The 22,243-nt window shown below is 57.3% G+C and overlaps 3 protein-coding genes across 3 annotated transcripts; 2 read left to right on the top strand and 1 right to left on the bottom strand.

Annotated features, from left to right (window-relative positions):
• The first annotated feature begins 314 nt into the window (after positions 1-314).
• TIMM44 (translocase of inner mitochondrial membrane 44 homolog (yeast)) lies at positions 315-13,828 on the top strand. Its single transcript, XM_006868868.1, has 13 exons — positions 315-411; positions 3,083-3,187; positions 5,169-5,339; positions 6,389-6,469; positions 7,357-7,506; positions 8,320-8,459; positions 8,714-8,799; positions 9,322-9,414; positions 9,496-9,620; positions 10,614-10,664; positions 12,729-12,818; positions 13,487-13,597; positions 13,703-13,828. The coding sequence occupies exons 1-13, from the start codon at positions 367-369 to the stop codon at positions 13,820-13,822; spliced, it is 1,368 nt and encodes a 455-aa protein (XP_006868930.1). The 5' UTR covers positions 315-366; the 3' UTR covers positions 13,823-13,828.
• A 1,477-nt stretch (positions 13,829-15,305) lies between these two features.
• On the top strand, positions 15,306-15,554 carry CTXN1 (cortexin 1). The gene has a single exon (XM_006868867.1). The coding sequence runs from the start codon at positions 15,306-15,308 to the stop codon at positions 15,552-15,554; it is 249 nt and encodes an 82-aa protein (XP_006868929.1).
• Positions 15,555-17,837: 2,283 nt separating this feature from the next.
• On the bottom strand, positions 17,838-20,708 carry SNAPC2 (small nuclear RNA activating complex, polypeptide 2, 45kDa). Its single transcript, XM_006868866.1, has 5 exons — positions 20,526-20,708; positions 18,861-18,971; positions 18,687-18,755; positions 18,242-18,491; positions 17,838-18,163 (listed from the first exon to the last, which is right to left on the bottom strand). Exons 1-5 carry the CDS (start codon positions 20,706-20,708, stop codon positions 17,838-17,840), a joined length of 939 nt encoding a protein of 312 aa, XP_006868928.1.
• Positions 20,709-22,243: the final 1,535 nt, after the last annotated feature.

Raw genomic sequence — 22,243 nt, 5'->3', positions numbered from 1 at the left:
CCGGTGTAATCCTTTGCTGAATCTCCGCTCCCGACAGAAGCCACGCCCTAAGGCCACGCCTTCTCATAATCTTCTCCAATCACAGATCTTTAGCTCACAAGAGTGCCCGCCTTCCAGAACCGCATCCAGTCACAGGTCCCATTTTTTCTGAAACTCTGCCCTCTAGCAATGCCCGCCCTCTAACAGACTGGAGAAGACTACCCCGCAGGTTTGTCTTATCACAGACCATCCTCTTCCAGGCCCTGCCCCTCTGAGGAGTCACGTCCAATCAGAGTCCTTTTGCTCTCCGAGAGTCTTCGCTCAGGCTGGCGTCACCGATGACGCTATCGTGCTGCGCCGGAGGAAGGTCACACGGGCTCCTCCAACATGGCGGCAGCGGCGCTGCGGGCCGGCTGGTGCCGCTGCCCGCGGGTGAGCGACCGTGCGGGCTGGTGGGGAGGGCGCCTTGGGGCTCTGGGCCCGCGGCCTTCAAGTTCTCCTCCTCAAGTCTTTGATTCCTGCTGCCTTCTCTTGGGCTCGGGAGAGAGGCTAGGTCCACTGAGGCCGGGGTGGGGGTGCCCAGCGCGAGGCCTGAGCGCGGGTTAGGGGTACGAGGCGCGCAGCCCGGCAGAGAGCGGATAACCCTTCACCTCCCGCTCAGACCCAACGTGCTTGGGGTGGCGGTGGCTGGTTGAAAACAAAGTAGGGAGGAGAAGACAAAGTGACAATCACGTCTCGCGTTTGTATACGAGGTCCCGTATTGAGAGCACTTCCTGCCTTGTCTCTTACATCCCTCACATGGACATACGGGAGGCGCGGTTCTCCTGGAGGCCAAGAGTTTGGGGTTTTGAGCCCATTGTGGAATGGGAGAGAGTGTGAAGAACTCTTCAGCTGCTGCTCCTCCCAGGTTCACAGATTAGCAATCCAGACAGGTTGAGCAACCTGCCCACAGGCCTAGAGCTAATGGGGTGGTGTGTTCTGGTCCAAAGCCCATGTCAATTTGATCCCAGAGCCAAACTGTACCAACTCGTAGGCCTCCCAAGTGTGGTAAAAGGTGGTATCTTTGAGTCAGAACTAGTTTTTTCTTAATATATATATATTTTTTTAAGTATTGGCTGCTTATCTTTTGATTCAGTGTTTAGAGATTGGATGTACGTTTGGTCACAGACCTAGGGGGAAGGGAACTCGCCTTAGACTCCCAGATTAGGCATCCTTCCACTTATATTTTGGACAGGGACCCAAGTCAGTGGCTTCAGGGTAAATGGGTGGTTCTTGTTGCTAAGTGCTGTTGACTCGGTTCTGACTCATGCTGACCCTGTTTAGGGTTTCTGAGGAGCGGCTGGTGAGTTTGAAACCCCGGCCTATGGTCTAGTGGTTGTCCTACAGCGCATCACCTGGACTCCAGGATATATGGGTAGAGGCATAAAACAAGTTACAGGAAACCTGCAAAGGCTGAAACCTGTATAAGGAGACGGTGACTTGGCACATTTCTTAGGCAGGGAACATGAGCAGGCAAGATCCTGTTATTTGGTGTTGAAGAGTCGATTTTGAGTCACAGTGACTTTAGGTGACAGAGTAGAATTACCCTTAGTGTTGCCTAGATAAAAGAGTTGTTAAGTTCTGTTGAGTCGGTTCCAATTCATGGTGACCCTGTATAGGGCTTCCAGGGAGTGGCTAGTGATTCAAACCAACCTTGCTGTCCAGTGTTTATCCTGCCATGTCACACCAAATAAAATAGAGGGTCAGGGAAAAAGAGGAAGATCCCTAAGGAGATGGATTGACCCCGTAGCTGCAACACGGGCTCAGACATATCAATTATGAGGCTGACATAGGACTAGGTGGTGTTGCATGATGTTGGGCAAGTGAGTTGGAACCGAATGGGTGGCACCTAAGGACAACCTTCTTTGCTGAAGCACATCGCCAGGTCTTTCTCCCTAGGAGCGACTGGGTAGATTTGAACCACCAGCCCTTTGGATAGCAGCTGAGCACTTTTATCATTGTGCCACCAGATGTGTAAATGGAAGAGTGGTTTGTTGGGCCATTTGATAACGGTGTGCACATTAGGTTCCGTGCGTTGAGCAGAATACCCAGGTCCTTCCCTTCAGAGCATAGTTCATTAGTTGGTAGAAGAAGATGCCTTTCTCATGAGTTTAGCAGGGGCTGTGCTTGGAGCGACTCCCTGGCCAGGCTTGAGGCTTAGCCCTTGACCAGAGCATTACCTCAGAGGGTTTCTAAAGCTGCTGACTTCGCAGAAGCAGACAGACACACGTGGAGCTGCTGTTGTGTGACCTTTCAGACAGTGCTCCACCAGGGCAGGCATGTTAAGCTTCCACCACTCATAAGTTTGTCTTACTGTCCTGGTTTATGTGTTGCTAAGATGCTGGAAACTATGCTGCTAATATTTTAAATAACAGGGTTACCCAGGGCGTACTGGCTTTAGCAGGACTTACGTGGAGTCCTGGTGTGGCGCTGTGGGTTAATGCGCCAGACTGCGAAGCTGTTTGAACAGCACGGTTGGCAGTCCAAGCTCACCAGCTGCTCCTCGGAAACCCTATACAGGGTCGCTGTGGGTCGGAACTGACTCAATGGCACTTAACAACAACAACAACATGTGGCACTTTCAGAAAAACACTGAACCACAGGTTGGTTTGAAGCGCCAAGTCAGCAGTTCAAACTCACCAGCCACTCTTCGGAAACCCTATCTGTGGTCACTATGAATTGAAACTGACTTGATGGCACTTGACAACAGAATAATAGAGACCAGGAAGAAAGGCCTGCCCATCTACTCCCCAAACTCAGCCAGTGAAACCCCTGTGGATCACACCAGAACATTGATCGATATGACACTAGGCAATGATCCCCCTGGATGGAACCAAAGCTACTGCCCCAAGGTTTCCTGGGACCCATCCATTTTCCTCCAGGTTGAGAGGATAGGTAGAAGCCTGGGGTTGACTTTCTGCCAGATTCCACTGGCTTTTCAGACAGCAGGATAATCAAAACATACTCAGTGTGCCGCAGGCAAGTGATAGAAATTAGCGAAAGGGTCTCACTGCCCAGTCAGCCTCGTGTTTTAATGCATCTTTCTCTCTTTCTCCCCAATCAGAGATGCCTCGGGAATGGAGTCCAGTTTCTTCCCAGCCATAAGCTAGTGCCCCTGAGCCATGGTTCAACCAATCTGATCCACTGGCCAGGTGGAGAGCTGCCCCTGGTGAGTGGCTGAGGGGAAGCCAGCGGTAGGGGGAGATCTGAAAAGCCAGACTTTGTTACAGGGGAGGGGTTCGGGACATGGCCAGAGAGGGTGTAGGGCCATAGCAGGCATTCCACAACAGAGGTTTTGGGATCACAGAGCCCAGCGTGCCCAGAAAGCAGTCGAGCAACGTTTGCTGGGCATCTGAATGGAAATCCACTCCATGAGGTGACTCACCATGGTCCCCTCGCCAAGCAAGGCTGCTCTGTTTTCCTGGGATTGTAGCCGTTAAGGCACATGAGCTTGACTTCCCCAAGGGGAAGGGTCCCCACATGCTGAGTCCTTGCTCTCAGGTAGTGTTTTATAGAGTGTTGCCCTCGTGGTCTCTGGAGACAGCTTTGGACTACGTCACCACCTTCCGAGGTCAGGGAAGCTTGTGCTCTGCCCCCAAGCCTGTGAACTCAAGCTGTCCTGCCCTCCTCTCCCTTGCCGGCACCCAGAGCATTGTCTTAGCACCTTCCTGTCCTCTTCCTGCACCCAGAGCATCGTCTTAGCACCTTCCTGTCCTCTGCCTGCACCCAGAGCATCGTCTTAGCACCTGCATCTCAGACAGTGACCTGTACCTGCCTCCCATGAGGTTTATCCTCCAGTCTAGTTAGGGACCCTTTTCCTTGTTGCCCAATCCACCCCCACACTCAAGGTTTGCAGCCCCAGAGGGTAGGGCTCGCAGCACGCCAGGGCTTCAGAATGGTTAACAGCTCAGCCGATGCTGTTGGAAACAAATGCCTTCCATAGCAACCGAGATTGTGGCCCTGGTGACATTGTGATTCAAGAGCAGCACACATTCATCGTGGGAACAGAAAACCCCAGTACCATTGGAATCAGCTCAAAGACCAATGACAGTGGGTTTGTTTTTGTTGTTTCTGAGGACCCAGACAGCTGTGCCCCGCTCAGTCAGAGAGGATGGCCAACCACACCGCTATGAGTGTATGCTGCTTACTCTCTGGTGTCCTGTCAACAGTCCAGCCTCCCACCTCAGGCTCCTGGGACTTGAGGAGGCAGGACAGGACCACGAGTCTTGGACAGTCCTCTGAACCCACTCGTTGCACATGGGGCAAAGCAGGGATCCAGCCCTGACTCTGTGTGACCAGAGCTGAGCCCCTGGAGGTTGGAATTTTCTGTGACTCACCTGTGGCCCCATCTTCAGGCCCTTGTGTGACCCGAAAGGAAGCAGTTCTCACAGCCCCAGAATCCCAGGGACCTTGGGATTCAGAGACTGAGATTCCTTGCAACTCCAGTTCAAGACGAGGGCCGCTCTGGACATTGACCTTTGTCTGGAGTGACTGAGAGTGTATTTGATTTCCCATGACAACCTGCACCTGGCTCCTTTTTGTTTTTTGTTTTTGAGAATACTGTGTGATTGTGTTTTCAGTGCATGTGTGCACAGCAGTGTAGGTTCCTGGGTGACAGTTTCTCAGTGACAAGTAGTTGAGTGATGCTGGTGCACTCTTGGCACCGTGTGAACATTCTGTGAGTTCTGTCCAGATGGTGCCATTGCCATCCCTTCTCACTGCCTGTGTTGTGCTCTGACACGGGCGAGGAGTGTTTCCAGGAGCGTAGGCCTCATGGCTGATGTTTGTACTCTGCGAGCCTGTCCCTGAGCTCAAAGGTGAATGTCCTAGGACCACAGTTTCGGGGAGTCCTCCAGTCTCATCGGGTGCACTAATCTGGCTGTGAAGTGCTGTTCTCCCATTTTCCTCCCATTCTGTTAGGGTCTGTCCTAGTGGCCCTGGCAGCACCTACATTTCCTCTGTGGGAGAAAGGAGCTTAGGGTCTTCAAAACCTGCCTCATCCGCAGCATTATCATAAATAAAAGGTGACACCTGCACCCGATAGAAAGGAGAGAACTAACATCGCTCCCTTCTCACTCCGTTCACCAAACATTCCCCCGTGGCTCTTCCAGTCCCTTTTGTAACTTTTTCTTTTTACTACGTTCCTCTAGTCTAGATCCTATTCTTCTGACAGCAGAAAAGGCTTCCTGTCTGGCTTGATGGATAACATCAAACAGGAGTTAGCCAAAAACAAAGAAATGAAAGAAAGTATTAAAAAATTCCGAGATGAAGCCAAGAAGCTGGAAGAGTCAGACGCGCTCCAGGAAGCCCGAAGGAAATATGTGAGTGCCTCAGCTTGTGTGTCTGTCGCGGCCGATGAATGAATGTCCAGAGCCAGCAGTTCCCCAGCTCCCAGACAGCCAACCTAGCTCAGGGCCAGCCTAGCTCAGTGCCAGTGCAGCCCGTGTGGACGTGGCTCACTGCACCCAGGGAACAGAAGTGGCATGGCCGGGCCTCCCGGTCCTGCGGAGAGACCAGGCACCGAGCTGGTCTGCAGCCCTCCTGACCATCTCCATCAGAGCCTGCCGCTGTAATTTTTTTAAATCGATTTTTGTGGTGAGCATATAGCTAACAAAACCTGGGCCATATGAACAATTTCTACATGTACAGTGGCATTGGAGTCCTGGTGTGGCACTGTACGACAAGCACTGGATGGAGAGGTCGGTGGTTCAAACCTAAACCCTATACAGGGTCACTGTGAGTCAGAACCGACTCTGCGGCCCTTCTCAACCACAATGGTGGCATTGGTTGCATTCTTCAGGTTCGGCCACTTTTCCTGACCAGATGGCCTCTTGTTGCCAGGGAAACAGGATGAGCAGGGGGCTGTGTGGGGGCTGTCTTCGTTCCCTCGTGCTGCCCTAACAGAAAGACCCCAAGTGGATGACTTCCACGACCAAGTGTACTGTCTCATGGTGGGGGTGCCGGCTCTTGGGCAGTCCTGGAGCCTTCCTGCTTCTGCTCCTCCTTTCTGGGGGATCCTCATGTGGCGTTTCTCCCTCGTTTTCTATCTCAAACGTGTGTAGGACCCACGCTGCTCGATACAACCTCGCTAACATGGCAAAGGGACAGCAACCTCAAGGCAGGGGTTAGGGTCCCAGTGTATTCGGGGGGACCCAGTGTAGGCCGGGGGGCAGGGCAGGCAATGCTGAGATACTTTGAGGACAAGAGGGGTGGCACAGGATTGTCCTCGCACCCATGGCTGGGAGCTCCTGTGTCCAGGAGGGAGCTGAGCTGCCCTGAGCTGCCCCGTGCTGCCCCAGGCCTGGGGCTGGTGGTGAGACCCATGTTAACAGTTGGCTTGTAACAAAAAGAAACAATGTATTTTCCCTAGAAAACCATCGAATCTGAGACAGTCAGGACCAGCGAGGTGATCAGGAAGAAGCTAGGAGAACTCACAGGCACTGTGAAGGAGGTGAGCTGGGCCACCAGCCCAGGCGCCGCTCCGCCTCCGGGCACAGCTGGTGCTCGTCTTCAGAGGGGCCGGCTCCCCGGAGCGCCATCAGGCCTGGGGCTGACTTGGCAGGCGTGGAGCTGGAAAGGGTGTGGGTGGCCAACGGGGGCGGATCCAGCGTGCTCGGTGGCAACTGTGACGCTGTGAGGGAGGCTGCCAGAATGAAAACTTGACACTCCTGACACAGGAGACAGTCAGGTTGTAGGTCCATCCTGTGTAGGCTGGTAACAGGATGGCGCTTTCCCTTCACTTTAAAGATGACGAGGGAGGCAGCAGGTGAGGGCGGAAGTTTCCAGGCCTCTGGCCTGGGCAGAGGGGCAGTTCTAAGCTTCGGTTCAGTGTTGGATCCACTCCACCTGCAGATGCCTATGGAATCTGGGGAGCTGAGCAGTTCTTGTGGCCCAGAGGGCTCAGGCTGACTGCCCATTTTTGGGAGAGGCCTTTACCCAAGGGACCAAACCCAAGCCCGCAGCCACTGCACACAGACCTGGGGTGGGGGTGGAGGGACAGACAGACGGGTAGACAAATAAATTATTAGCCATTCAGCTGCCAACTGAAAGTGGTGACTCAAGTCCACCTAGAGGCTCCTCAGAAGAAAGGCTTGGTGACGTGCTTCTCTGATGCCCTGTGGGCACACCTCTGCTCTGACCCACCTGGGTGCCACGAGTCCAGTGGTGTTTGGTGGTCTGGAGTGCACTGGATGAGGCTCAGGGTTTGTGACCCACTGGACTTAAGGTCACCTGGTCTAGGCCTTTGGAAAGCTGGTCTGGCCTCTGCTCTAGGGGCTCCCCTGGCTCTCCAGGGTCTGCGCTAACGCCTCCCTGTGCTCGCTCACTCTGTCTCAGTAGAGTCTTGACGAGGTCAGTAAAAGTGACTTTGGCCGGAAAATCAAGGAGGGCGTGGAAGAAGCAGCTAAGACGGCCAAGCAGTCGGCTGAGTCGGTGTCCAAGGGCGGGGAGAAGCTGGGCAGGACCGCAGCCTTCAAAGCCCTCTCTCAGGTGAGTACTGGACTGGTCACACCTGCTGTGACTGGACTTGGAGACTCAGGCCAGAGTTCACATCTTTGAGGGCTGGGTGAGGGGTAATAGTGGTCCTGGTGGGAAAGGCCCACCCCAATCCCCTGGGGGCTTGGCAAGGCAAGGCGAAACCCCACCTGCTCTGAGCGTCGGCCCCTTTGGCTTTCGTCCCTAAACCAGAGCTCTGGTGGGTCAGGGGTTCATTCTGTGTCTGAGGGTTGGTCTTGGCTGTGTCTGTGCTGGTCACGAGCCACACGATGGTCAAGTTCCTGCAGTCAGGCTTGCGGAGCCGGGAAGGAGTGAGTGACAGCATGGCCCACGGTGGCAGGGAGCCCATGGGACACCTTCTAAGGAGGAGGCTGGGCCGCAGGAGTGCTGCAGCCCAGGGAAAGTCCCCAGACAAAGAGTCCCGCAGGGCCCATCTGACAGTCCCATGGGCCACTCTGACAGGTTTGAATTCATCTCGGGAATGGCCTGGAGCTGGTGACAGGTGTCCAGGCATCCGGGAGGGAGGTCAGCTGGAATGTGAGGAGAGGCAGGGGCTTACAATGACCCTCAGGTTTCCAGGGAGAGCGTGGAGTTGACCTTGGAATCTGGCGTCAGTTAAAATGTGTTTGCTGCTCATTGAGAGAGACAGTAGAGGAGCAGGGGGAAAGAGGCCCACCCTCAGCCCCTGCTCTTTGTCTCCCTGGGGCCTTAGGAAGATGGCACTGAGGCTGGAACATGGGTGGTCAGGCCTGAGGCCGGGTAGGGGCTGTGCAAGACGCACTTCCCAACTCGGGGTGTTCCCCACAGGGTGTGGAGTCTGTGAGGAAGGAGATCGACGAGAGCGTCTTGGGCCAGACAGGGCCCTACCGGAGGCCGGAGCGACTCAGGAAGAGGACCGAGTTCGCGGGAGAGAAAATCAAGGAAGACAAAGTGTTTGAGCCTAACGAGTATGTGGGGGAGTGACTGAGGGGAGCAGGGGGCTGGCTTCCACTCTCAGGACCCTGAAGACCCCCACCCCAGCAGGCTTCACCTGCCTGTTTGCTTCTCCTCTGGCTTGGCTTCTTTGGAGGAATTTGTGGGCAGGAGGAGGGTGGAGACTAGGAGTCTGTTCGCTGCTCCCCCACCTGACCTTGCTCCCCAGTGGTGTATTGGGGCCCCACACACACACTCATCCATCCACTCGTCCACCCTCACCCCCCAGGGAGGCCCTGGGTGTCGTGCTCCACAAAGATTCCAAATGGTACCAGCAATGGAAGGACTTCAAGGACAACAACGTGGTCTTTAACCGTGAGTCTGGCCGGAGTGGCAGTGGGGAGGGAACTGTGAGGTCACCACAGGGGACCAGGGCTCCAGACAGGAGCCTGGTCACTTCCTCAGGCCCTGGCTCCCCAGACCTATCACCCTGTGTGAGGGTGCCTCTGTGGGTCAAAGTCACTGCCTCCCCGGGGCTGGCCTCCTACCTCTCTAGTGGTGCAGGCGCCGGCAGAGGGAACCCTGGCGCTGGTACTGTGTTAGTTCCTGGCCCACAGAGGGCATCTGGGCTCTCGAGGCAGATGGGATGTGGGGTTCCCGGGTGTCCTGCACGCTAGTCCCGTGAGGGTCACCGAGGCCTGTGTTTCCTTTGTAGCCCGCAGGTGGCACCTCATATTTACACAGCCCCCCTAGGCCCCTGTGGAGGCGCCATGGCGGCCTCGCCAGGTAGGTGGGCAGGCCCCGCCGCCCGAGTACTGAGAACACAGGCTCAGAGCTGTGGAGGCGGGGCGAGTCTGGAGGGGCCCCCAGCCCTGAGCCTCCCCCCTCACCTCCCAGGCTTCTTCGAGATGAAGATGAAATATGACGAGAGTGACAATGCGTTCATCCGCGCATCCCGGGCGCTTACGGACAGGGTCACAGACGTGCTGGGTAAGTGAGTGAGCTGCCCCCAACCCAGCCAGCCACTCAGGGGGCCCGGCCCTTATGCCCTCCTCCTGCTCTGCCTCCCAGGGGGTCTCTTCTCAAAGACGGAGATGTCCGAGGTGCTTACGGAGATCCTGCGGGTGGACCCCGCCTTTGACAAGGACCGCTTTCTGCAGCAGTGTGAGGATGACATCATCCCCAACGTCCTGGAGGTGGGTGCCGCCTCTGCCCGCCTCAGCTCCTGTGGGTTGTGCTGGGGGCCTCGTCTCCACAGGCCTCCCGGCTCTGACGCAGGCGGGCTGGCTCTTGGCCCTGTCTTGCCTCGACCCCAGCCTTTGGGCAGCCTCGCTGGTTGTGTCTCTTCCCCCTGTGGTCACCACTGCCTGTGCTCTCGAGGTTGCTGAACGGGGCCAGTGGGTCCTCAGGAATCCCGAGATGCTGCAACAGGGCTGGGTGCTTGGATGGCCTGAGGCGCACTCAATGGGCACCCATGCTCCGGGCAAGACACAGCTGCCGCCAAGGGTCGTGCCACAGACAGATGTCTCCCCACGTCCGGGGTCCCACTACTCACCCTCTTCCCCCCCTCCCTGGGTAACAGCAGGGCAGGTGCCTTACTCCAGGCACATGGCTGCACGTGATCCCCATAGTCTCTGCCCATCTCTGCCAATGTCTCCTGGACCTAACTGGAGACTGGCTCCTTGCACGACTGTCATCAGAGCCCCAGGACACTCCCCACCCTGCTTGGATTCCTGTCCCTCTCCCAGCCCCCGTGTCCTGCATTTGAAGGGCCTTTTTCTCAGGCAGGGCTGTGAGGTCCCAGGTGCAGCTGCCAGTTTCTGGAGTGAGGGCTGGCTGCCCAGGCCACTAGCCAACCTGTAGTTCCCACCTCTGGACACTGCCCTGGTCTTCACTGTCCCTGCTCCTCTACCCTACCCTCAGCTACTGCCTATCCAGCCCCGCCTCAGGTCCCCCACTGGCAGGGAGCCGTCTGCCCTGGAGTGGGCCAGGCCAGCCTCCCTCCTTCTCACCCAGCAGGCTGCCCCCAGGTTTCCCCAGCCTCCACACCTGCCACAAGAGCCAGGGCTGCACCTGCGGGCTGGGCCGGGTGTCTTCCCTGCAGGAGACCTCAGGACTGCTGCTGCCTGGAGTCCCCCTCCCCCCGGCCGGGTCATCTCCCACTGAGCTTTGTCTCTTTCCCTTTTTAGGCCATGATTGCTGGGGAGCTGGACATTCTCAAAGACTGGTGCTACGAAGCCGTGAGTCCTCTCTCCTTTCAGGCCTAAAGAGGCAGCTTTGTCTGTGTGGAGTAGGAGAGGCCGGCCTGGGCCCCTGCAGGGAGGGGAGTGGGGTCCTTGTCTGGTCACACTTGGCTCCTACGGCCTTCAATCATCTGCATCTGTGGAGTGGGCCGCACAGAACCTGCTGGAACATTCAGGGTCAAGAGTGGTGTGGTGGCCAGGGAGCTGCCTGCTGAGTGCCCAAGAGGTCACCTGGGCTGGGGGCCCTTTTTGTGTCCACCATTGGCATCTGGAACTGTTGGCAGGTGCCAGGGATGGAGAGGCAGGACACAGCTGCCCGTTTCGGGGGCCTTTTCGGTCTTCTTCCACTTTGGTCTGTCTAGTGAAGAGCGCTTCTGTAGGTGAGGACTGAGCTCTGAGGGCTTTTGTTCCATTCTGTGTCCTGTGTCCAGGAGTGAGAGCTACAAAGCAGCCCCTGCTGGGGCCAAGAAACAGGGAGTGAATGAGGAGGACAGGGAGGGACTGGAGGGTACGAGATGTCCCCATCCCATCATTCCCCCTCCTGTTATCAGGGAGGGATGCCACAAGGAGGAGCAGGCTGAGGGCACATCCCTCCCTTGACCCTTGGCTGGTCTCCCGGAGTCTCAAGTCAAAGGCACACATGCAAGCAGCAAGTGCTCTAGACACCCATTAATGAGCCCCACTGAGGAATTCCCGAAACAGCGGGGCAGGCCCTGGCTATCCCCCTCCCCCCCAGTGAGGCACAGGGTCACAGAGCTGCCCCATCAGTGCTGGTTCCTTGGAGACAGCCAGGTGTCCCCGCCACCTCTCACCCGACTCGCTTCCTGCCCCGTGGTGGCCTCTGTATGAAGCAATCCAGTGTTGGGGCTAATTCGATCCTGAAGCCAGCTCACAAGCAGCCTGAACAAACCCTAAGAGAGAATGTCAGGCTGTTACGGTGACTAATCCCGCCGGCATGGGGGGGCTTTTGGACTTGGCTTTGGGACCGGGAGGGTGGGGCTGCTAATCTTTGCCACATGGTGCTCTGCTGGGACCCCTGGAAATGCAGCTGAAGCCTCAGCCGCCCACACCAAGGGGCGGGTGACATGTCGTCTTTAAGAGACGCAGCCGCTAGGGTTAACACTGTTTTCGTATTTTTTGTTTTTTCCCTCAGCAGAGCTGTTACTTCCATAAAAAGCATATGCTGTTGGAATATCTTCCACCACAGTTGTCTGCCAAGCTCAGAGGCGCCTCTAGTGAAAACACATGTGGCCACACGTGTCCTGGGGATGGGATGGGATAGAGCTGGCATTGTGGGGCTATGCTTGTCAATTAGGGCTGGCGTCTTATGGAGGATGGCATTCCTGCCCCAAAAGGAGGGTAAAGGAGGCATTTTAAGGGGGTGCAGATGGTGAGTGCACTCGGCTGCTGACCAGAAGGTTGGTGGTCTGAGTCACCCACTCCAAGGTGCCTTGGAAGAAATGTCTGACAATCTGTTTCCAGAAAAACTCAGCCACTGAAAACGCTCCAGTGTAAAGTTCTGTTCTGACACATGTGGGGCTCCCACAAGTCGGAGTTAACCTTGGCAGGTGTTTTGGTGGTCGTGTTTTGTGGGGTTTGTTTTTTTTTTGTCTCCCGGACAACGCGCTGCCTGGGACTAGCCATGTGCACAGGGACTGGGCAGTAGGAAGCAGTCAGGTGGTTTCAGAGCAACCCAAATCCTGGCCGAGGCGGGAGACCCAGGCCAGGGTTCAGAGTGAGGTGAGCCGGCCTGCCCCTGGCGAGCTTCAGACAGCTTTCTGGGAGAGGTGCCCACGGTGCTGATTAATGCTGCTCTGGCTCACTAGTCTTGACACTGGGCTGTTTTCCTAATAAAGGGACACGGGGGATCCAGGCCAGGCCAGCACACTGGGGCACTAGCTCCTCGGCCTGTAGGCGTCCGCCCCTTCTTGGTCAGGGCACACCAGGACCTGCCTGCCTGTCTGTCTGCCCAGGGGGCCATCTTAGAACCTGCTGCCAACCCCAGGACCCCCCAGCCCCAGCTCCATCCCCACAGGTATATCTGTGGATCTTTTGTTGTAGACCTACAGCCAGCTGGCCCACCCCATCCAGCAGGCCAAAGCACTGGGCCTCCAGTTCCACTCCCGCATCCTGGACATCGACAACATCGACGTAGGTGCCACTGCTTGAGGCTGACCTGGGGGTGGGGGTGAGGCCTGCAGGGGGCTCTCTGCTAGGGACCAGAAGGGTCCCTGGAGTTTGGGACCCTTACAGGGTTGGGAGGGGGGCGGGGTCAGTCCAGACAGGGAGGTTGTCAAAACAAAACAATCCTGCATGGGATTAGCAGGGTGCTCTGCTAGGGGGTGCTGGAGGAATGCCAGTCCTGGGTGGTCTAAAAATGGTGCTGAGCTCTCTGTAACTGAATAACCTTCAGGCCTCTAGTCATAGCTTCGGAAACCCTGTGTTTGGAGTGTTTTAAAAGCTGAGGCAAGCCAAGGCTGCCCAGAGTCTTGAGTTCTCCCGGCCCATTCCCCCCACCCCCCAGGCATTATGTCCCTCCCTTTCCTGGGACCCAGACCCAGCTCCCCTTTCCCTGTGAGCATGTCGCCCAGCCCACACTGCCCAAACCTGGGCAGAGAAGCCCCCGGGGCCTGGGGGCACCTCAGTGAGCTCAGCTTCCATCCCAGCTGAGAGCAGGGATTTGTCCACAGAAGGGGCTGATAAGAAATCCCAGACCCAGAAGTGGACCAGAGGGTTGAGGAGGATTCATTCAGGGCTGGAAGCGGACAGGGGCCGTGAGAGGGTAGGGGCGCTCTGATGCCTGTCGCCCTGCCCTGCAGCTGGCCATGGGCAAGATGATGGAGCAGGGACCCGTGCTGATCATCACCTTCCAGGCCCAGCTGGTGATGGTAGTCAAGAACCCAAAGGGCGAGGTGGTTGAAGGTGATCCGGTGAGTGGGGCAGCCTCTAGCCGCGCAGGGCTGGGGGGGTTTTGAGCTGGGAGGGACCCCAGGCTGCCCTGGGGTAGGGTCCTTAACAACAGCCTGTCTCTGCAGGACAAGGTGCTACGCATGCTGTATGTGTGGGCGCTCTGCCGGGACCAGGATGAGCTGAACCCCTATGCTGCCTGGCGGCTCTTGGACATCTCAGCCTCCAGCACCGAGCAGATCCTCTAAATGGGGCCCCACCACTGGAGACTCTGGGGCTGGCCCAGCACACTATGGACACATGAGGGATGGATGCCAGGCAGAGCCAGCAGGGCACTATGGAAAGTGACAGGTGCCTGACACCCTCCCCACGGCACCAACCTCCGCACCTTCCCCACTAGTGGGGACGACTGACAGGCTGACCAGAGGGGAGCACAGGCCCGGACAGTGCCAAGAGACCCCGGAGTCCTCTACGGGCAGGGTGGTGGAGCCTAGGCCCTGCACCCACCAGCCACTTCAACCAGGCCATTTAGTTCCATGTTTTTTATTTAACAGTGCCCTTACTTGTATGTGCGTCCCAGACTGGAGATGACAATAAAATGCCAGATTCTGAAGGGAAACTTGGATGGCTCCAGCCCATCTCTGGGGCAGGTGGGGACTGGGCATGGGGTCCACAATCAGAATCACTGAGGGAACTGCAATCAAAGAGGAGACCAGGACGGCAGTGACAAGAAGGAAAGTCGCTGTTCATTACTCATGGTGACCCGTGTGGGCAGAGCAGAACTGTGCTCCATAGGTTCTTCAAGGCTGTGACCTTTCGGAAGTAGATGGCCACACGTTTCTTCAGAGTCATCTGGGTGAACTCAAATGCCCACCTTGAGGGTTGCAGCCGATGAAAGCTTACACTACCCAGGGACTCCCCTAAGGAAAGACCAGGGGCAGTTCCTCCCCTAGTGGCCTGACCGAGTTTGTGAGGATGAGGGTGCTTGTAGGGATGGGGAAGGGCAGCTGAGGGCCTGGGCACTCTTGTGGACCTTCGTTGGCCCCTTGCTAGATTGCTCTGCATTACGGAGACCCGCGCGGGGTCATACACGCCGCTCCCTGCGCAGCCTCCGCCCCTCACGGCCCCGCCCCCGTCGCCATGGGAACAGCCGCTGCTGCCCCGCTCGCGCGCAGCTCGCCTGCCTTGGTCTCCGCGGTTTCAGGGGCGGGTAGGGTGGGCTGAGCTGGAGCCGGGGACGCTGTTCTCGCCGCCGCCACCACCGCTGGGGAGAGGCCTAAGCGGAGCCGGCGCGGGTCCTAGGAGAGCGCAGCAGCCAGCTGGTCCGTCCCTGTCCAGGTCCAGCCCTGGGTAAGGGGCGCGCGGGACCGGAGGCGGTGGGGGGAGGGCGTCTCCGGGCCGCCGGAACAAAGGGATCTAGACGGGGACTCGCCCCCGCGCGCCGCCCGAGCCGCGGCCGCGCATCGCACCTGTTGTGCGCGGGCCGGGTATCCGAGGCTCACCCAGCCCGCTCCCAGGATCCCCCTTCTGCTCGCGCGCCTGGACTTGGGTCCCCTCGTGGCGGTGGTGGCGAGCCCGCAACCCGGCATGGGCGTGGCCCGGGGAGAGAGGCGCGCACGGGTAACGGGACCCGGCAAGGTGAAGGTGTGGCGGAGGGGCGGGCGGGCGTCACTTCATCCCCGCCCTGGCGGACCTCCCTTCCTTTCCGCAAGGCGCGCGGCGATGTGAGCCATGAGTGCGACGTGGACGCTGTCCCCGGAGCCGCTGCCGCCGTCGACTGGGCCCCCGGTGGGTGCTGGCCTGGACGCGGAGCAGCGTACGGTGTTCGCCTTCGTGCTTTGTCTGCTCGTGGTACTGGTGCTGCTGATGGTCCGCTGCGTGCGCATCCTGCTCGACCCCTACAGCCGCATGCCCGCCTCGTCCTGGACCGACCACAAGGAGGCGCTTGAGCGCGGGCAGTTCGATTACGCGCTGGTTTGAGTGGGGCGGTGCCCCGGGCTGGCCTCCTCCGGATCTCCGGGATCTGGCCTGACCCGGGGCGCCGCCAGACCTGGTCTGCGCTCAGGACCCCGCCCCAGAGCCCCAGCCTCTAGTGGGTATTAGAAGAAGCCCCGCCTTCCCTCTCACACCTCTCTACCCGAGCTGCGCCTCATGCCTTTATCTGCCCTGTGGTATCCTCGGTCCATCTCCCACCCACCTGGCTAGCACCCAAATCAAAGCCCAGGCTGGGAGGCCCCCAAGTGTGTAGGTGGCTGTGCGCTGTCCTTCCACCAGACATGCCTGCCAAGGTCTATTTCTGGAGTTGGGGGCCCTCTCATCCCTTCGCCCTGTCCTCACTGCCCGCCTAAGTGTTGAGCGCCTCCTCAGGCCCTGGCCTGTCTGGCAGGCACTCAATGTGCCCTGTCCAGTCTGCCTTGAGATGGAAGCTCACGCCAGGGTCCTGCCGAGGGAGTCACCATGTCCGATGCTGTGTTCAAGACACGTCCTGGCCTCCGTGAACGCTGGCAGGCTGACTCCTGCCCTCAACCCAAGCCCCTGTGCAGGTCAGCGCCCCCTGTCTCCTCTTCATCACCCTGCTGCCTCAGGCCTCTCCTCCCATCACTCCCCTTTTGCTCCTTTCTGTTACGGGGCCGGTGATGATAATAAAAGTTATTATTGAGCGCCTACTACATGCCTGGTGTGGCTCTGCGGGTTAATGTCATGGACCACAAGGACCAGCCAGCTCCTTGGAAACCCTATATGTGGTTGCTGAGTCGGAACTGACGCTAGGGCACTGAAGACGACATGCCAAGCAATATGCTGAATTAGTATCCCCTGCAGAGCCTGTTGATGACCCAGAGCTTGAACTAGATCCTGTCAGCATTGCCACTCTATAGGCCAGGGCACTGAGGTACGGCAAACTGAGTGACTTGTCCAGAGCTCAAGTTAGCTGGGTGGAATCCCATCTCCGTCTGACTTCTGCATAGCCTTTCCAGCTGAAACCCAACTCATCCAACACCTTTTCTCCAACTTTGGGTCTAAAGGTGGACCCATCTCAAAGCCTCCACGTCCCCCAGCTCCAAAGAGAATCCCTTGTCCTATGTGGGATGGACTTGGCCTGCTGAGTATTACAGGGATCTGGTGCCCTCTGCGCACTGAGATGGTTTCCAAGAACTGGCCCCGCCTCCCGACGCTGGGACCACGCTTAGCCCCCAATTCCTCTGCCCACCACTATTGTACGGGCTTAGAAGCCGTGGTTGTGGTGCTGCAGGGCCCCGCCCACGGAGCACGCTGGCACAGCTCCCCCCAACGCCGCTGGGGAGATATTGTGTGCCCCTAGGGAGCCGTGTGCAATGTGTGGGGGAACCGCGTTCTATAAAAGGCAGGCTCCGCGGGCAATTTACCAGCTCTGTCTAGAATTAAGCTTGGAGGGAGGGCCGTGCCTCCTGAGAGTGCCTGGTTCCTGCTCAAGAACCCTGGTTCTCCCACACCTGCCTCCACCCACAAGGCAGGTAAAGCTGATGAGGGGGCGCCCAGGAAGGGAAGCCCAGCAACACATCCAGGAATTGGTCATCTGTTGGCTCTCCTGTCTGCAGTCCCTTCCCCTCAGCCTTGTGGAAGGTCACCTCAAACCGAAAACTTCGAGACCCCTATCCCACTGCCCCATCTGCCCTTGAGCCACTTCCACACTGTCTCTAAGGGTGCCCCCACAGCCTAACCTTGAGGTCACTGCAGGCCTCTTGGGCCTCCCTCCAGACACAGCCCCTCCTAGGCTGCCATGAATGAGTCTGCACACACACGACAGTGTCACCACCCACATGCCCACCTCAACTCGAAGGGGAAGCAAGCACAAGCAAGGCAGACTCGCAGGAACTTTATTCACTACGAAGGGACGTGTGACAGGGCACCGGAAGACCCCTTCTGGGTCTGAGGAGTCAGTGGGGTATGAAAACCAAGAGGCTGAGAAGCGAAGGAGTCGAGGAGGCTTGTGTGGGCGGGTTTACTGTACTGAATGTCAGCTCCAGGAGCAGAAGGGGAGAGGCCGCCTGGCCAATGTCTGCAGCCTCCGTCCTCCAGGTCCCCAATGCTGAGTTGAGTGGTCAGGCCCCTCCACCACTGTGTTTCTGTTCCTGACACCTCAGTGTCTAGGGCATCTGCTCGGCTGGCTGCAGCTGGCCACCTCATTCAAAAACCTTCCACCAAGACGAAGTTCAACAACCCTGTGCCAAGCCGAGTGGGACTAGGGGCACAATGTCCAGGTTTGTCCTCTGTCAATCAGGGCCCTCACCTGGCTGGGGTGGCCACCTGACCCAGAAGCTCCAGGGGTACCAGGAAGGGATTCAAGGGGCAGACCCCAGCTGCTTGCCACGCCAACCTTGGTTCACTGGTCCCAGCGCTCTCAGGGGCCTGGGGAGTAGCCTGGCTGGGCTGTTCATGCCCGTCTGTGCCCATGTCCTCAGTGCCAGGCCCCGGGCTCCCCTCGGCCGGGCTGGGCTGGGGCGCCATCAGGCGCTGGTACATAGCAGTCATGTGCTCTGCCAGGGCTGTGCAGGGCAGGCGGCTCAGCTCCTCAGGCAGTGACAGGAGCAGGTCCAGTACCACAGAGGACTCTGGGGGAAAACGGAGAGTTAGTGGGGGGCCGGCCATGCCAGCTGGAACTCCTCCCCAGGGCCTGCACCCACACTCACCAGCTGCAGACAGCTCGGGTCCTGGGCCGCTTCGGGAGAAGGATGCCAGGTACTTGTAGATCTTCTCAAAGTCCACAGTGAAGTCTCCAGGGGAGGACGGGCCAGCTGAGGGCTCGGGAGCAGGGGGCCCAGCACTGGACACCTCTTGCCCTCTGGGGGTGTTGAGGAGCAGCTTTCCACGGGCCTGGGTGGGCTTCGGTGGCTGGGAGTGTAGGAGGCTGAGGGGCTCGGTGGCGGCAATGGTGAGCACCTGTTAGGCATCATCATCAGAGAAAACAAAGGGCAGCCCCGCCCGCCCATCTTCTCACCAAACCCTTCCTATCATCCCAAGGAGGACAGGAGCTGTCCAGGGCCTGGCCAAGGGCACAGGGCTGGTCCATCGGATTTGGACTCAGGTGTGCCCTTTGCCCCCGGGAACCTCCAGCCTATCTGGAGTACGCCATACCTGGGAGAAGGCAGCCGCCAAGCCTTCCTCTAGCGGGCCCGTCAGCTTTTCGGCTAGCTCGGTCCACACCTGTGGGGACAATTGGAAGGTACACAGCTAGTCCCACCTGAAGATCCCACAGCCAGGTTATCCCCTCAGTCCCCAAACTAAGCCTCAACTTAACTAGCACCTTACCTCTATAGGGGCCGGGGGCTGGCGCCGTCGACTCAGTGGGCCACCTGGATGTAACTTCTGAATGGCCTCCCGGGTCACACGGCCCTTCAGCTGCTTGAGGAAGTGCTGGACCTGGGAAGAGGACAGCAAGTTTTGCGGGGAGAAGCCAAAGCTTCCTGCTCAGGGTGACTTCCTGGCCCAGTCCTGTCAAAAAGAATCCTCAAGGACAACTGCTTCCTAGCCTCTGGTTAGCTGGTGTTCAGAGCCTGCCTTAGTGATTCCCGGATCTTGAATCACCACCCCAGAGCCAGACCAGCTACAACGGGAAGATGAATGGCTCTGACTGCTCTGGTATTCCCGGCCCTAAGCTGTTAAGTGCCATCCAGTCAATTTTGAATCACAGCAACCCTGTATAGGGTCTTGGAGAGAACCTGGTTGTTTTGAACTGCCGATCTTGTGGTTCCCAGTCCAGTGCCAATCTTACAGCGCCACATCAGGAGTCCATGCTAAGTGACACCCTATACCGCCTCACCTTCTTCCTCCACTCAGCCCATTTCTACCCCAATTCCGTCCCGCGGGTCTCCCGGCTCCCCTCCCAGTGTGCCCCGGCCTTCAGCCTCGCCCATTTCTGGACCACGCCTCCAAGCCCCACTGACTCGTCTACTTCTTAGGCCCCTCAGCCTCAAGCATCCAGCCCAACTCAACACCAGCCCCGCCCAGCTTCGCATTAGCTCCGCCCCAGGCTTACTACGGAGCTCACCCGCCCCTCTGCCTCCCACACCACTAGCTCCGCCTCTGTCTCGTATTAACCCCGCCCCATCTATAAGTAGCTTTGGTAGCGTAGTGGTTACGAATCGGGCTGCGAACCTTAAGGTCAACAGTTCGAAACTACCAGCTGTTCCACAGGAGAAAGATGAGGCTTTCTGCTCCCGTAAAGATTTACAGCCTCGGAAACCCTGTACAGGGTCACTATGGGTTGGAACCGACTCGACGGCACTTCACAACAACAACATATATATTGTAGGAGTTCTGGGTAGGAATTCTGGTGTGGCGCAGTAGGATGATGCACTGGACCGCAAGGTCGGTTTGAACTGCAAGGTCGATGGTTCAAATTCACCATCACTCCTTGGAAACCCTATACAGGGTCGCTAAGAGTCGGAATCATTTCAACAGCACGTAACAACCTCTATACTGTAGGATCAGCCCTGGACTTCAGGTGTGGCGCTGTAGGATCAGCACTGAACTGCCAAGGCTGCCAAGGTTGGCAGTTCAAACCCACCAGCTGCTCCCTTCATAAACCGACTTCTTGTTGTTAAGTACCGTGGAGTAAGTAGGTTCTGACTATCTTTACCAGGGCAGACCACCTCATCTTTCTCCCGCGGAACGGCTGGAAGTTTCGAACTGCTGACCTTGAGGTTAGCAGCTCGATTCGTAACCACTACGCTACCAGAGCTCCTTATAAACCGACTAGACCGCACTTAACATTTATACTCCGGGGCTTGCCCCGGCCCCGCACCTCTGCCCCATCTTTACTCCCGAGCTCGCCCTGTCCCTCAGCCTCGGTCCATCGCGCCCCAACCTCGAGCAAACTTCGGGACACACCAATGCCTCCTCTCGCGGATCCGCGCCTGGACTTCTGACCCCTCCAGCCCGACCTTCGCTTCCTCGCCTGTTCCTGTCCCTCACCTCGTCCTTGCTACGGCCTGGTAGCCCCCGAGCCAGCTCCGCGGCGTCCGGTTCCGGCTGGCCTCGCCGCGCCTGCAGTAGTCGCAATAGCTGCCGCTTCTCGCGGACGCTCCAGGCCGCGGGGCCGGTCACCGTACCCAGGTAGCGGGCCGGGGCCACTCGCTGCCGCGGCGGTGGCTTCATTTCGTCCAAACTGCGTGGGCGCACGCAAACTACTTCCCTGGGGGGCGGAACTACGGAGGCTGCCGGTACCAGAAAGCACCGCGCCGAGACGGGCGTAATGGGGGCGTGGCTCCTTGCTTTCTGCGGGAATTGGTCCTCCTCAGTTGGGAAATGTAGAGCACATAAAAACTGTGCTGGAATCTTGTCTACGGCGCACACCACCTTGCCCTATTTTATCTCTTTCTCAATTTGAAGTGTGATCAGGAGCTGAGACCTTGGACTTCCATGAAACTCCGACTATGTGTTTAAAGAGCCCTGATGTTTCAACAGTTACCCACTTAGCTGCCAAGTGTTTGAACCCACCTAGTGGTTCTGCGGGAGCAAGACCTGTTCCCATAAAGATTACAGTCAAAACGGAAAACTGATTTGCTCTGTAAACCTTCACCCAACTCACAGTAAAAAGTTTAAAAAAAAAAAAAAGAATAAAGATTACAACCAAGAAAACCCCATGGGCAGTACTACTGTGTCATATGAGGTTACTATGAGTCAGTGGCACCTAATATGCTTTGCTTTGTGTAGAGGTGCGGACCTTAGCTGGAAGGCACCGATTGTGGAGTTGGACAGTCCTGTGGACCTTGGGTAAGTGATTTGACCTCATTGAGCCTGTTACCTCATCTGTAAAATGGGACTGTTGTTAAGAGTCGTCAGTTATTTCCGACTCATAGTAATCCTGTAAATGGTTTCCAAGGAGCGGCTGGTAGGTTTGAACCACTGACCTTTTGGTTAGTGTTGTTGTTAAGTGCCGTCGACTCGGTTCCGACCCATAGCGACCTAGAACAGGGTTTCCAAGGCTGTAAATCTTTATGGGAGCAGAAAGCCTTATCTTTTTCCCACTGAGCAGCTGGTAGTTTCGACTGTTGACCTTGTGGTTCGCAGCCCAATTCGTAACAACTACGCTACCAGAGTTCCTTGTGGTTAGTAGTTAGTGCTTATCCTACAGTGACACACCAAAAATGTGATAGTTATACTGCCCTAGGGGTTTTTTGGTTGTAAGCTTTATTTTTTAAGCTTTTTACTGTGAATTGGGTGAAGATTTACAGAGCAAATACATTTTCCAGTCTTTTATGGTCTTTCCTTGGGCAGGTCTTCCTCGTGCAGACCCACTAGGTGGCTTCGAACCCTTGGTAGACAAGTGCTTAGCCGTTGAACCACCAGGGTTTCTTAAGCATACAGTCGGAGTTTTACATTAGTCCAAGGTCTCAGCTCCAGTTCAGAAATGACTCGATGGCCCTTCACACAGTCCGGTAATATTCGCTTGCAAGGAAAGGCGCAGCTCAGGCAAAGGGAGCTAGCCGCGCGGTTTAGGAGCAGGGCGGAAGCCAGATCTGCCAGGAAACTGGGATGGCGGCACGAATGAGGGATGGGGGTGGTGAGCAGAAAAGGCCTGGCTTTTCGAGGATCGAAGAAGGCAGGTGCACTGATGTAAAACTAATAATGGGACTGGGGAGAATGGGGAGGGCGCTCTCTGTTTGGGACAAAACACCCTTGGGCCTCCC

The sequence above is a fragment of the Chrysochloris asiatica genome, unplaced genomic scaffold, assembly GCF_000296735.1.
Source record: "Chrysochloris asiatica unplaced genomic scaffold, ChrAsi1.0 scaffold00125, whole genome shotgun sequence".
Classification (NCBI taxonomy): Eukaryota; Metazoa; Chordata; class Mammalia; order Afrosoricida; family Chrysochloridae; genus Chrysochloris; species Chrysochloris asiatica.
The sequence above is the reverse complement of the archived record's forward strand: the minus strand, read 5'-3'. Positions and strand labels throughout refer to the sequence as shown.

Bases quoted from the DNA above. Each gene is read 5' to 3' on its own strand.
- TIMM44 (XM_006868868.1), top strand. From the start codon at position 367: ATGGCGGCAGCGGCGCTGCGGGCCGGCTGGTGCCGCTGCCCGCGG. The intron at 3,188-5,168 runs GTGAGTGGCTGA...ACGTTCCTCTAG, and splicing joins CAGGTGGAGAGCTGCCCCTG to TCTAGATCCTATTCTTCTGA. The intron at 10,665-12,728 runs GTGAGTCCTCTC...CTTTTGTTGTAG, and splicing joins AAGACTGGTGCTACGAAGCC to ACCTACAGCCAGCTGGCCCA.
- SNAPC2 (XM_006868866.1), bottom strand. From the start codon at position 20,708: ATGAAGCCACCGCCGCGGCAGCGAGTGGCCCCGGCCCGCTACCTGGGT. The intron at 18,972-20,525 runs GTGAGGGACAGG...TCCTCTTCCCAG, and splicing joins CAGGCCGTAGCAAGGACGAG to GTCCAGCACTTCCTCAAGCA. The intron at 18,756-18,860 runs GTAAGGTGCTAG...TTGTCCCCACAG, and splicing joins AGCCCCCGGCCCCTATAGAG to GTGTGGACCGAGCTAGCCGA.
- CTXN1 (XM_006868867.1), top strand. From the start codon at position 15,306: ATGAGTGCGACGTGGACGCTGTCCCCGGAGCCGCTGCCGCCGTCGACT.